The sequence below is a fragment of the Scomber scombrus genome, chromosome 8 (assembly GCF_963691925.1).
Source record: "Scomber scombrus chromosome 8, fScoSco1.1, whole genome shotgun sequence".
Lineage (NCBI taxonomy): Eukaryota > Metazoa > Chordata > Actinopteri > Scombriformes > Scombridae > Scomber > Scomber scombrus.
The window spans coordinates 12,179,715-12,193,294 of NC_084977.1; the positions used below are offsets into that span (position 1 = coordinate 12,179,715).

Genomic DNA, 13,580 nt, shown 5'->3' on the forward strand with positions numbered 1-13,580 from the left:
ATTACCCGCAAATTGGACTTTTTATTGGGTCGCACAAACGGTCTGTAAAGCTCAATGTAAACTTTTAACTCTTAATAAGCTAACTATTTTAAAATGTGTATATATACACATATGTTACCTACGTCCACTTACCACTTAAAAGTTAGAAATATTGTTTTCAGCTCGCCAACTTGTCACAAAATGTGGTCTCTTCTATCTGAAAGTTGGCTAACAGTAATGTACCGTAGGTGACGTTGCTATGGTTATCTGCAGTTTCATATTTAGGCCCCTGTCAGCCAATCAGAAACGAGTATCTCCGCGTACGCATCTGGTTACGTATGAAGGTGGGTCTGAACTGTCAGAAAATGACAACACACACACACACACACACATAAAGTTTAAAAAATGTCTAACTATTTGGACTTTTCATTTCTGATTGATTGTTTTGAATTTGCGTTATTGGCATGAACATTCGTCGCAACATTACTAAAGCATCAAGAATTTCTATTTTATTATGTTAATTTCAACTCTCATGCTGGCACTTACTGAAAATACTGACTTTTTTTGAAAGATTTGATTGCATTGACTCATATTAGTTCAATTATAAAGCTTCAATTTACTAGAATCATATTTAAAATACTCACCAGCCCCCTGAGTACAACCTTATATAAAGCATAATCATGAATTATGAATTATGTTTCATTTTCAAACATCAACTTGTTTTCTAGTGGTTTAGTATCTGGTATATGTGCATATCCAGATTTAGTGTCTTACAGACAGAGATGCATTATATATATATATATATATATATATATATAAATATATATATATATTTATTAATAACAACTTACAGTACATTCACAAATAAGTTTTATTTTAATCTTTTTATACATTATAACCATATCCAACACATTTTATATTATAATAAATGACTCTTCTCCCTTGTCGTTTACATAAATCAAAAATTTGTATATTAAGACTGCAAAATAGTAATCCTGTATTTTTTGTATATAGCTTTGTACACATACAAGTGACAATGCATCCATTTTGCTTTGAACAAATGCACATTTTTTTTTTTTGGGGGGGGGGGGGGGGGGGGGTAAGAAAGGGCAGCCATAAACAGAGACAATATAAGAGCTCTAGCAAGACGGCAGGCTAGCAAGTAACACCACCACCATGTAACCAACACTGACCTGTGTCAGTCAAACCCTTTGTACTACTCGAAAACTTGCTTCAGGTTGTCTGAAGATCCACTTGAGGTTGTTTTTTGTTTTTTTTTAACACAAACAATTTGGTTCAATGGAAGGGAAAAGGTTTTCAATTGTATTTCAACCCAAGTCTTTTCCAAAAGCACGCCTCTAGGCTGGTTGTGCCCCAAGAGAAAGCTTGGAGCGCCAAACATAGCAATACAGTGAAAACATAACCAAATACACTTCAGGGGGAAATACAGACCAACAACAAAGAAAAAAACAAGGTTAATTAGTCAACATGATTGAATTTTCATATTGATATTGCAGAGGCTTTTCATAAAAACAACAACTCATCATCCCCACCATGATCTCGGGAAACAAAATACACATACAGTATAAGAAAGATAAACCATGCTATATCATCCCATGAATACATTTTGATCATTGTTTTCTCAATGTCAATAAAGACATTCTGGCATACATCAGGCCTCTGCAACATGTGCCTCCTCTCGTGACACATAGTGCAGGATGTGAATTGAAATGTACGAGGAAACAATGTCAACACAATCAGAGTGTAGCTCACTGAATGAAAAATCAAAACATTCAAAGTACATTGATATACTGTTCATGAATGTGCATACAGAAAAAAAACAACTGATCAGGCATTGAAAAACTTTAGTAATCATGAGTACCCTCTTTGGTTTGTGACATTGTTCACAAAGTGATCCAGGGATTTTCTGTCTGTGGCATATTTTCAGTGATGTTATAAATATGCACCGTCCCTGTCAAATAAAGTAATAAAAAAAACTAAAATAAAAACAGTCTTTAGAGTGACCACTCATTTACCAAAAAGTACTAAAGGGCTCCTTGTGCGCCTGTTTGTCCTGCGCTCTCTACTCACAAATTTGATCACAATATTGCAGCTAACTGCAAGATCTCTGTTGTGAAAGTTTTAGCATGAATAAGTGTGACAAAGGGGTTTCTAAATGAAAGTTGCTGCTTTTGCCTTCAATAAAACCAATTTAGATTCTGCAAGTAGATAATATGTTTAGATTTCTCTCAGCCCAACAAACCTCTACAGCAGGTAATTTATTAAAATACAGTTCCACAAGCCATCAACTGTTGCCATAGAAAAGATTAATACAGAATATTCAACAATACAAAAGAAGTTTGTCAATCAATGCAAATTCTGCTGACACACTGGCAGCCCTTCGGTGCTTTACATCCTCTGTAGCAGTGTGGAAAAGTGAGCTGGGGCTACTCTTGACACTGGCATGGTGAAGCTGTGGTCTTACAGTACAATGACTCAACGGGCCCTGCTGCTGGTAAGGAAATAAATGGGAGGGGGGGGCAAAACCGTTTTACCCAAGAGGAATATATGAAAAGAGCCAATATGTGTGATGGCTTGTGTATGTACAGTATTATGTATGTATGTATGTGTATGCAAGCAAGACCCAGAGGTGTGATAAGGAAGTTGGGGTGGGGTGGGGTGTGGGGCTGTTCACTCGGTGCCACGGGTGGGAGTACTGGGCTGGTTGAGGCTCATGGTTTTGCACAAATAACCGGCAAAGTCCACTTCCTCCACTTCTGATCGCTTGATGAACGTGTGACTCTGAAGAAAACCAAAATGAGAAACAATCATTTGAAGTGATAACATCACTGACAGCAAAAAAAAGAATCAAGTAATCAAACTATCGCATGAAAATGAAGTTGAGGTACCCACCATCAGCATCTTCAGATCTGCCCTCTCAGCTGGGTTTTTGATCAGACTGCAGACAAAAACGAGGTTAAAAAGGTTACTGACATGAAAGCATAAATGACTGTTTGGAGGCCTCTGCAGACCTCACAAGACCCGCTTCTGAAACCAACTTCAGCATTTTGGTCAACACCAACTGTGACAAAAAAACAAATAACACAGGACAACAATCTAGAAATTGCAGTTCTTGGTGACTGCATGATCTACTCTCATGGTTCTTCTTTGTGGAAGAGCAGATAGGAGCACCGCGCTTTTATTTGGACTCTAGAATGGCCATTGCTCACCATTTTGTCACAAAGTCCTGGAAGTCATTAGTGAAGACACCATGTGGCAGCTTGGGGGGTGGCTGAGGAGGATAAAAAGATTCAAAAGATCAGAGACTGACCAATTAATGCGGACATCTAATTTGTGCTTGCATGTAGAGAGAAGGGTATGTTTGTGTTTTCACATACCTCATTCACAATATAGTCCAAAAGTTCAAAGATGGCCATGGCAGGTCTACTGTCCATCCCGTGTCCTGAGGAATAATCATGACAAAATTACAATCTTTTTCCTGAACAAATTAATTGATATCATCTATTAATAAAGCTTTGTAATTATTTATATTTTCATCCTGAGAACGTGAATGTAAAAAAACAGTGCGTGTCCGGTTTTGCATTTCTTACCGCTCACAGGCCTTCCTGGTGGTCTGGGCCTCTGCATGTTGGTGTGAGGCTCTCCCTCAGCCCCGTCCAGAACGGCCCGTCCGAAGATGGCCTCCAGCTCTTTGGCGTCTGGTGGGGGGATGGGGTAGCGGCCAATCGCCAGCTCTACCAGGGACAGACCCATGCTCCACACGTCAGACTGAACAGAGTAGTGAGTGCCCTGCAGTCTCTCCGGCTGTTGAGAAACACACGATCTACGTCAGAGGGTGGCAGGTAGAGCCAAGATGCCAGGCAGGAGAGAGGGATGGGCAGAGAAAGCAGAAGAAGTAGAGGAGAGGATAATGGGAGAGGAAGAGGAGGAGGGGGTGGTGTTATGGCAAGAAGAGGTGGGGTGTGGTTAGGGCAAGAGGACAGAGGATAGGAGGGTTTGGCAGGAAGTGAAAAGTTGCTTCAGACTGTTTTATACAGAAGGGTGAGCAAGGACAGGTGTGTGCGTGTTGGGAATTTTGATAAAAGGGCAAACTGTCTCTAGGCCACTTGTGCTTTGTGGGTAGGGGGTGGGAGTAGGATGAGATGGACAAAGCAGCTTTCGGTGCTGCATCAGCCAGGTGTCTACAAATAAGGGGAAATAAGGACGAGAAAGAGAGCACAGTTGTCTAGGTCTTTGCCAAAGAGCCCTTTCCTGGGCACAGCCCTCGCTTCTTGGCAGGGGAGTGAGGGAGGGCCAGAGGAAGGGAAGGCAGAGGGCGGGGCCAGTGAACAAGAGCAATGTGAGAAAAGAGGAGAAGGAAAGTGGGGATAGGGCCAGAGGAAAAGGGGTGGGGGCGCAGGCGTGCAGAGCTGACTCACCGACATGTAGGAGCGCGTTCCAACAAAGGAGTTGGCCATGGAATCTATGAGCTGGCCGCTCACACCAAAGTCGCACAGCTTGATCTCCCCGCGAGAGTTGACCAGGATGTTGGAGGGCTTGACATCTAAGTGGCAGAGGGGACGTGGACAAGCAAACAAATCTTTATGTCCAGAGTCTTTTTCATGGCGTCTTTCTTCGAACACATGCCAGTCATATACAAAGTAGTACTGACAATTTGGGATAAACAATAAATGTAGACATCAGGATGAGAGGGGGCTGCTTACCATAACAAATCATGACTAAACAAATACCAAAAAAGACACACATGTTCAGGCTTTGAAAACAAATTAGTTTTCAAACAGAGCGATCTACATAATGACAGGATTTTTCTGATGGGTAGGCAATGTTTTTTGGCATAAAATGATTTCAGAGACAAATATTTAGATCAGGTCTGCCGTCTTGCCTTAAGGGCCACGGGTGGCACACTCAGCACCCTCCACATTTGTCTGCGGTGCTGTGTTCATCAAACAGGGGAGAAAATAGCTCTTGCTCAGCTCCAGTTATAAACAAGACCGGTCCTCCGCATTTTCCCGCTCATCACTGCAAAACATCCTGCAAAATAATGGGGTAAGGCAGAGCCCTGCAATATGTCCTCTGTGGTGTGCGTGACCCTCTCCCACCAACCAAGGACATGTGATGAGTGACGGAGAAAGAAATGGCAAGAAGAAGCGGGAGAACGATGAAGGGAGACGCGGAGGGAGGGGTCAACAGGGCGCGGCTGCTGTATAATCACATCTGAGAAGCTGTAATTACCGCCTGAGCTCACAGACAACTCTGTCCTAGAGTACCACCGACCCTGCAGCACAGTGAAACTTCACTGCACGGTACTATGCAGGTCTGACCACTGCCTTCACCAGGACTTCTCATAACAACACACCCATAGTTCCTAAAGGGTGTGCTGTGGAAAACTTAAGACTATGCTATGGTGTGACTTGCGACTTTGTTCAAATGCAAAGAAAATGAACCATTATAACTTTTACCAGGAATTTTTGCTTCATGCTACAAATCCATGAGCTCATGATGTCCCCAAATAATAGCCTGCCTTGTGGTAAGCGTGCTGAAACTCTTAAGATGTTGATGCAGTGCATATGGAGGGAACAAGCATGAAGACAATTAATACAAATTTGAATGAAAAGGTCTGGGGGGGAACTGGTGCCGGCCTCATCACAGTAGTGCATTTAAAGTGGTCTCACTAACACAAAAAGTTGGGAATAGCAAATACACCTGTATGCTTTTTGTTTGTGTATTTCAGCCTTCAGCAGTGAGGATAATCTTTTATATTTTTTTTTATGTTTTATTTGATCTTCATCTGCATGGTCTGATTCTCAGCTGGTTGCCCCACAAACATCAGCAACATTTAGTCACCACTAATACGGCAGGAATGGGAACCATTATGTTACCCACAACAAACGTCCATAAATAAAAGACATCTACATTGTATTATTGCTAAATGAGAATGACTGAGTTGTCCTAATGGGTTACTTATGGCATTTCTATACATTTTATGGCAATTCCAAGACAAAAACAACCTAAAAATATCAGGCAGTAGGTAAAAAAAATTATCAGCATGTCATAAAATATAATTTGGAGCATATCTATTATGATTTAGTCATCTAGGTCAAAGGCTCTCCATGGTGAAAATATCACCTTGGTTTTAGTACTTTTAGTCCAAATGCAATTTACAGAAGTTAGACTAAAGAGTGATAAGTCTGTATAGTAATTAATATTAATAATTATACTGTGCACATACATCCACATCATAATGCCACCATAATACTGTGGGTCAATCGCCTCCAAGATTTTGTAAGCTAAACAAAACCTAATCTCTATTTTTGTAGCATTGTGACAATGTTGCATAATATATTCTGAGAAATGTCATGTATCAAGACTAGAAAACATCTTTACCTCTGTGCATGATCTGGTGCTTCTCTCGCAGGTAAGCTAATCCTCTCAAAACCTGTAAACAAGAAAAGAAAACGAAAACATTAGCAAAATACACATACACACACTGTATGGAGAACATCGTCATTCGCCCTTGTGCAGACTTCCATTTTGGTTATTTCATTACTGCACATGGTTATTTGGACTTGATGCAAGATGCAAGTAAAGCATGGTAGGCCCTGTAGTTTGTGACTCATGCATGACTGGATAACACACAGAATGTTGAGCAACACCACAAGAAACACACACCCACAACTGAAGAGCAGTGCATTGCAAAAACACGTATATGAACAAGCTTTGAGAATCTTTATAGCCTTGCCAAACCATTTCAAAAATGAAAAGCACAGAAAAGTTTGTGGTGGACGCGCACATCCAGAAGACAAATAAAGCAGGTGCTGGACAAAACAACAAATGAAAAACAAGAGAGAAGACCACACACTGCAGCTCCCAATGCAGGTATTTATTAGGATATCGCCAAAGCTGGTGATATGCCCTTTTCTCTTTCTTTTCTTTTTCAAAAATGAAAAGCACGTCATCTCTGAATTTGAGCTTTTCAGCTTAATTATTTTCTGAATATCTCATTAAAAAAAGACTCAAAATATATATATGTATGTATGTATGTATGTATGTATGTATGTATGTATGTATGTATGTATGTATGTATGTATGTATGTATGTATATGTATGCAATAGAAACAGTGAACTACATACAGCTATGCTAACTTTTCCCAGAATTTCCTCTGGGATTCTTCTGGCTTCCTTCAGGACCTGGTCCAAGGATCCACCATCCTGTAAAGACAAATATCACACAAATAAAGATCTGACACACCAGTTTACATTCATAAAAACTGCATGTGTATTTTTAAATTTTGCACAAGAATAAAATACTCATAAACTTGTTTTTGCTATATAAAAAAGATAAGATGCCAGTTTCCAAGCACATCAATTGTGATGGTCATTGTCTCTCACCATGTGCTCCATACAGATGCTGATCTCCCCGTCGCTGTAAAAGGCCCCATAGAAGCCCACAATGTAGGGGGAGTTGCATTCATGCAGCACCTGCAGCTCTCTAATAATCTGGTTCCTGATGGCAGGCTTGATTTCAAGGTGGATCAACTGAGGGGTGTAAAAGGATGAAACCGTAAACTGCTGTTCTGACAACAATGCAAGCAACACATGCAGTTACGTCATTCAGTGACCTCCTGACATCTCAGGAATACACATTTCAGAGGTGGATGGCTTGACTAGAACAGGTACAACTAAAATTGTATTCATTACAATTAAGGAGATAATGTACCCAATTTCCCCAATTGTTCCTCATCATCTGCAAAAGCGGGAACAGGACTATCGGACAGTAGCCCCAAAGGTGTTTATGCTTGCTTGCTACAGCATCTGAGTGGAGTCCTAATCACTTACTGTATGGAAATCTGTACCACCTGCATTATCATCAAAATGCAGTTTAAAATAAACTAACCAACTCATCTTTAGCAACATTATACAGTGATAATTTTGAGATTTTGTCTGATACTGAATGTTTGAGGTGGATACAGATATCACTATTTAAGAGACAAAGTAGGCTAAAAAAATCTGACAATATTTTAGCGAATATTCCTTTAAAAATACTGACAAGTATTTTGATAAAGATCTCTTAAATATGGCATTTCTTCAACACTATTTCTTGTTACTTTATTGGCCAACATGTAGTAAATGTTGAAAATGTATCTGCTAATTTGCTGCCACTTTATATAACTAGTGGTTGTTACTCTTTTTGAATTGGTGCGCGACCCACAAAACTATTTGTAGCTCAAATAGCCCCCCCCTCCCAACTGCATAATGCTGTGACCAGTCTATAACGGGAATATTGGTGATGATAAATAGCACCCCTTATAGCCGTTCAAAATTCTTGTTTATGATATATACACTCTTGATGGATACTGGTGTGTGCTGTCATTATTGCATTTATATCACAGTGCAGGTATGCTTTCCTCCACATAGTCAGTAAGTGTTGCTCCATGCAGACGCTGGTGCAGCAAACCGAGCCTGCTCTTATGGTGCGATGATAAAAATCTAAACCAAACTTAAATTCCTGAAAACACTCAGGAATGTGTTTTGATTCAGTTTCCTCCATCTGTCATGCTTCACCTGCAACAATAAATTCAACACAATTGCTCACATTCTTCACATGAATAAATATATATCTGCCCATGCTGTATTTTTGTAATTTGTCTCTCTTGTTGTATTCTACAGCATGTCTGTCCATCTTGGGAGGGAAATCCCTAATTTGCTGCACTTTCTGAGGTGTCTTACACTTTTTAACCTGTTAAAGGGATTTTAGGGGGAGTTTTTCCTTATTTGAATCCAGGGTCTAAGGACAGAGGATGCTGAATTTCTCTGCAGATGGTAAAGTCCCCTGAAACAAATGTGTGATATTGTGCTATACGAATAAAATCTAATTGACAAGAAGTACATTTTTACCTTTCGAGCCATGACCAAATTCGATGGTTTGTGGCGGACCTTGTTTACCACTCCTCCGTTTCCGGCACCCAACTCACAAATGGGTTCAAAATCCTCATCCTTCAGTTCCCCGACCTGGGCTTTCTGGGTGAGGAAAGCTTCCAGTCGTTTCCTCTGTTGTTCGTCCAGGTCAAGCTCACCCAGTTTCTTTTGTAAGGCCTCGAGGTTAGCTCTGTGAGGAGGAGACAGTGGGTTCAGCAGGGATTAATAGACACACATTGACAGACAGAGAAATTATCAGACTGAGACATGAGTATGATGGTGCACATGACTGAAAATATGCGAGAGCTGCAAAATAAGCAGAAAATGAGCTGTGCATGCAGTACAATTGGAAAAAAATAGAAGTAAAAGTACAATCATTTCATCTCATAGCAGGGCTACTCACTCAGATGCAGCATCGATGGTGTTTGAGGTGGCCTGTCCTTCTCCGATGGGCGTTATGTTCAGGGGCACGGGTCTTCTTTTGGGAGCCATTTCAATAACGACCCTATAAACGACTTTTCTTGAATAAGAAACTAAGCTGCAGTGATCTCAGCAGCTGCTAAATCTCACCTTTTCCTTGTTTGACACTGAGTCTGAAAGAGCAACAGGATCAACTCAGGGTAGCTAGCTAACGTTAGCAAAGTTAGTACACTTTCGGTAGCATGTCACTCAGATATTTAGGTAAAAAAAGGATCATGCCGAGGTGCTCTTTACAAGTCGGGTGGTTTTCAGGTGCATTAATAGCATTTGGAGTCAACACATTTCTTTTTTTCCTGCTTCTTCTAGCTTATCTACCTGCTGCTACTAGCCAGCTAGCTGCTACTATCTAGCGCCCAGCTCCTGGAAAAATCGTGCCCCGCGTCTCCGTCCTAATGTGCAGCTTTCTCGGCTTTCAGCAGACAGGCGGGCCGCCGCGGTTTTACCGGCAGCAACACCAGGAGACCGACTCGGCTGGCTTCCCACCGGAGGACAGGACAATGGCGTCCAAGCTACGAAATTTCCTCCCTGGTTTTGGTGCGGGGCTGTGGAGCAAAAGGGGCTTAGGCTCTGACTGGTGGTGGTTCAATACAGGAAGCAGTTGCAGCAGCATCAGACCTGTGTGACACCCACAGGGAGAGCCCGTCATATAACAGCGCGAGACTGTTGACACGAGAGATGCCGAAATATCATGAGACATGTACGACATCTGCAGTTTGTGATAATATCTCCAGCATGCTGTTTAAACTACAAGTTTAACCATATCTTAGCCACTCTATGCTGCTTTCTTATGTGTTTAATGGCAGTTAGTTAACAGGCTGCGAAGTACATTACTGCCACCTAGTGCTGACAAGACGGAACTGCACAAACTATCATATTATATTATATTATATTATATTATATTATATTATATTATATTATATTATATTATATTATATTATATTATATTATATTATATTATATTATAACTATTTTGATAATCGACTCTTTTACACTAATTTTGATTCTCTGATTCCAGCTTCTCAAATGTGAATATGTTGTGGTTTCATTAGTCTTCAGTGACAGTAAACTGAATATTTTTGGGTTTTGGATTGTTGGTCTAGACAAAATATGACACTTAAGGATGTCACCTTGGGCTTAGGAAACAAAAAAAAATAAATGTATCATCATTTTATGGACCAAAAAACGTATTGATTAATTGAAAAAATAATGGAGAGATTAATTGGTATTATATTGTATTACATCATATTATAATTAAACACAAACACAAAAATCTCACTTCGTTTTCTGTTGTAAAATAAAAACACACTAGGTCAGGGTAAAATTGTGATTGTAGTTTTTAAAGTAACTGTACATCTGCATTGATCTGCATTGTGGTCCTGTTTGTACACTATACTGTAGTTGTAGTTTGACTTTAAAATTTTTTAAAACCAAAGTGTGTGGTGATGGCTCAAGTGATAATTGATTTTGGATAATATACTGTCTGCCGAGAATATAAATGTATATAAAACATCAATCAAATTAATCATAGCTCAGTAGTTTTCTGCAAAATATTTAGTTGTAGCTGTTTGGTGCCAAAATAACTCATAAACCTAAATACATTTTGTGCAAGTACTTTACATCTAGGTATTAAATCTATCATCAGACAATTAATTGCGGTAGAAATTCCCATAGTGGTGTTGCCTGTAACTCTTCTGCAATGTCACTATTATCATAACATATATCTTCTTTATTCGCTAGTACTTCCCAATATGTCCATGCACAGCTAAGCAAAGCAATAAATGTGAGGTATTTTCTTCTTTATACACACCAATACTCTGCCCATCTGTCATGTACAGTAACTGCTTGGCTTTCTTTCTGGTATCAAACATTTTACTGTCCTTCAAGCATCTTACAAATGTGCTAATAAAAGGACAAACAATGCAAATACGCAGTGTCTTATTCCATCATAGACATCTGGCCATGGCTACAAACCCACACACCTTCTTAGATAATCCATAAATCTGTTATCTACAGCGCTTGAAGTACCAGAACACCCTTACACACTCCTTACTCAGCTGCAAACATAATTAAAGTTAGCACTGTCTGCTACATCTCACAATGCAGTTAGCTGTTGTTGCTTCACTTGTTGATGCAACATTTTTGAAACACTCTTTGCAGACATTTAGCACACATAGCTGAACTCTAAATCTTTACCACCAACCGACTGTGCTACTGAGAACAAAACATATCCATAATCTTTGTGTTGGACTGACTAGTTGAATAAAACATGCTTATCAGAGACATTTTTTAATTGTTCAGTTTGCACTGCTGCTTTCATAATTAATCTCATTTATCATCTTCAGTTACTTATAAATCATGGCAGGCTATCTCCTTGTACTCCTTTATTCTTCATTACATCCTGATAAAGTGTGACCTTGATATGATCAGGAGAAAATTGCAGGTGACAAATACAACACTGTTTGAATGTTATATTGTGCAGTAATTCTTCAGTAGCCTGAAATTTTACTAACATGTACAAAAATGTATGTGAGCTAACTGGATACATAATATATAGTATGTAAACAACCCTTGACTTAAATAATACCTTTTTTGCTAAGAGAAAAATTACAACATGTCAAATAAGGAAGAATAAATTGTTTTTAAAAAAATTGCAAATGTATAAAAATGAAGAAAAATTTCAAGGCCAGATTTAAAGGACCAGTGTGTAAGACTCCGTGGCACCAAGCAGTGAGGCTGCAGATTTCAACCTACCGAATACACCCCCCCTCCCCCTCCTTCCAAGCATGCAAGAGACCATACGGTGGCTGCATGTTTTGTGAATAACATGAAAGGCCTTCTCCAGAGTCCGAGTTTGGTTTGTCCATTCTGGGCTACTGTACAAACATGGCAGTACAACATAGTGGACTCCATGGAGGAAGGTATAAAGAAAACTGGACACAGGAATAGCACCAGGCTTTAGGCAAATTTGAAATAGCGGCCAAACTTTGTAATTATGTCTCATGATGCACACTGGCCCAAAAAGACTTTTCCCCATAGACTTACATTATGAAAGAGACGTCTGTAAATCAGCTGATACATTTTCTAAGCATCACAACACCTGCAAAATGACCAAGTTTAGAATTTGATCCAGCCAAATTTTGAAAGTCAAAGCAGCATGTTTGAAATGTTTTATCCCCATTCCAGTTAGCTGCACTAAATCAGGCTAGGGGTTAAAACCAGAAGGTAGCCATTTCAGCTGGCAGAAGTGAGCTAGTGAGCATGCTTCATGGGCGCATGTGGCCCATAGAGCATGCACAGTATGTTTTTCATCTGGATATTTCTTTACAGCGGGAAGTGACTTTTTTGGCTTCATGTGCCACCGAGCAACTTTCATGGGAATACACAGGGTTCGAAGCTGTATCGATGAGGAGGACCCACTCCCTACATATAAAGGGTTCATTGTAATGTGGCGAAAAATTATTCTTATACTCGTGAAATTGGACAATAATTAAAACATACTAATGAATACGACAGTCCAATTCTGGCAAATCCGTTAGACAAGATGCTCCTAAATTCTACGCACTGGTCCTTTAACCACAGGATTCTTTAGTTAGGAATCTCTCAGCCCTCCTTTCACCCCTGGCTGAATTTCAATATACTGACTGAATTCAATATATATGTATACAACCTTTCAGTATTTTTAATGTTCATTAATTCTATATCATCAAATATGATTCACTCATAAGACATTTAAGTGAACACTGAGGACAGATCACTTGCACATTTGTGCTGTTTTCATCAACAATCCAGACTGACAGCAGTTGAGTATTTAATATGAACCAGTAAAACAAAAATGGATCAACTTTGATACAAGATTGTAAAAATTCCAACTTCTCTCTTGCCAAACAAAAAAGAAGAAGAAAATCAAAGTGGTTATGGCCCCAACCAGGTTTACAGTTGACCTTTTCACACTTAGTAGGAAAAGCACAGGTGTTACTAATAACATTGACAATGGCTCTGTTGTATTCAAGTTTCCCAGTAACCATGACAGTGTGAAGTGAACCAGAATGCAAAATACCAGCTCTGCTGAAATAGAAAGTGAATTGGAATCAGCCATATTAGATTTTATTCTTTACACCTGTGCCTCACCTACTCTCATGTGTCAAGATGTCTGCTTTGAAAAAGGAAAACCTGAAAAACACAAA

The 13,580-nt window shown here is 39.6% G+C and overlaps 1 protein-coding gene across 1 annotated transcript; it reads right to left on the reverse strand.

The window, feature by feature from the left end:
* Nucleotides 1-863: 863 nt before the first annotated feature.
* map2k2a (mitogen-activated protein kinase kinase 2a) lies at nucleotides 864-9,990 on the reverse strand. Its single transcript, XM_062423602.1, has 11 exons — nucleotides 9,320-9,990; nucleotides 8,896-9,106; nucleotides 7,390-7,536; nucleotides 7,132-7,209; nucleotides 6,385-6,436; nucleotides 4,419-4,543; nucleotides 3,591-3,804; nucleotides 3,378-3,442; nucleotides 3,210-3,271; nucleotides 2,893-2,938; nucleotides 864-2,781 (listed from the first exon to the last, which is right to left on the reverse strand). Exons 1-11 carry the CDS (start codon nucleotides 9,406-9,408, stop codon nucleotides 2,671-2,673), a joined length of 1,200 nt encoding a protein of 399 aa, XP_062279586.1. The 5' UTR covers nucleotides 9,409-9,990; the 3' UTR covers nucleotides 864-2,670.
* Nucleotides 9,991-13,580: the final 3,590 nt, after the last annotated feature.

What these genes read in the sequence shown, in the direction of transcription:
- map2k2a (XM_062423602.1), bottom strand. Translation starts at nt 9,408, where the DNA reads ATGGCTCCCAAAAGAAGACCCGTGCCCCTGAACATAACGCCCATCGGA. An exon ending in ACCATCGATGCTGCATCTGA is followed by an intron (nt 9,107 to 9,319) that starts GTGAGTAGCCCT and finishes TCCTCCTCACAG; the next exon opens with AGCTAACCTCGAGGCCTTAC. An exon ending in TGGACTATATTGTGAATGAG is followed by an intron (nt 3,272 to 3,377) that starts GTATGTGAAAAC and finishes TATCCTCCTCAG; the next exon opens with CCACCCCCCAAGCTGCCACA.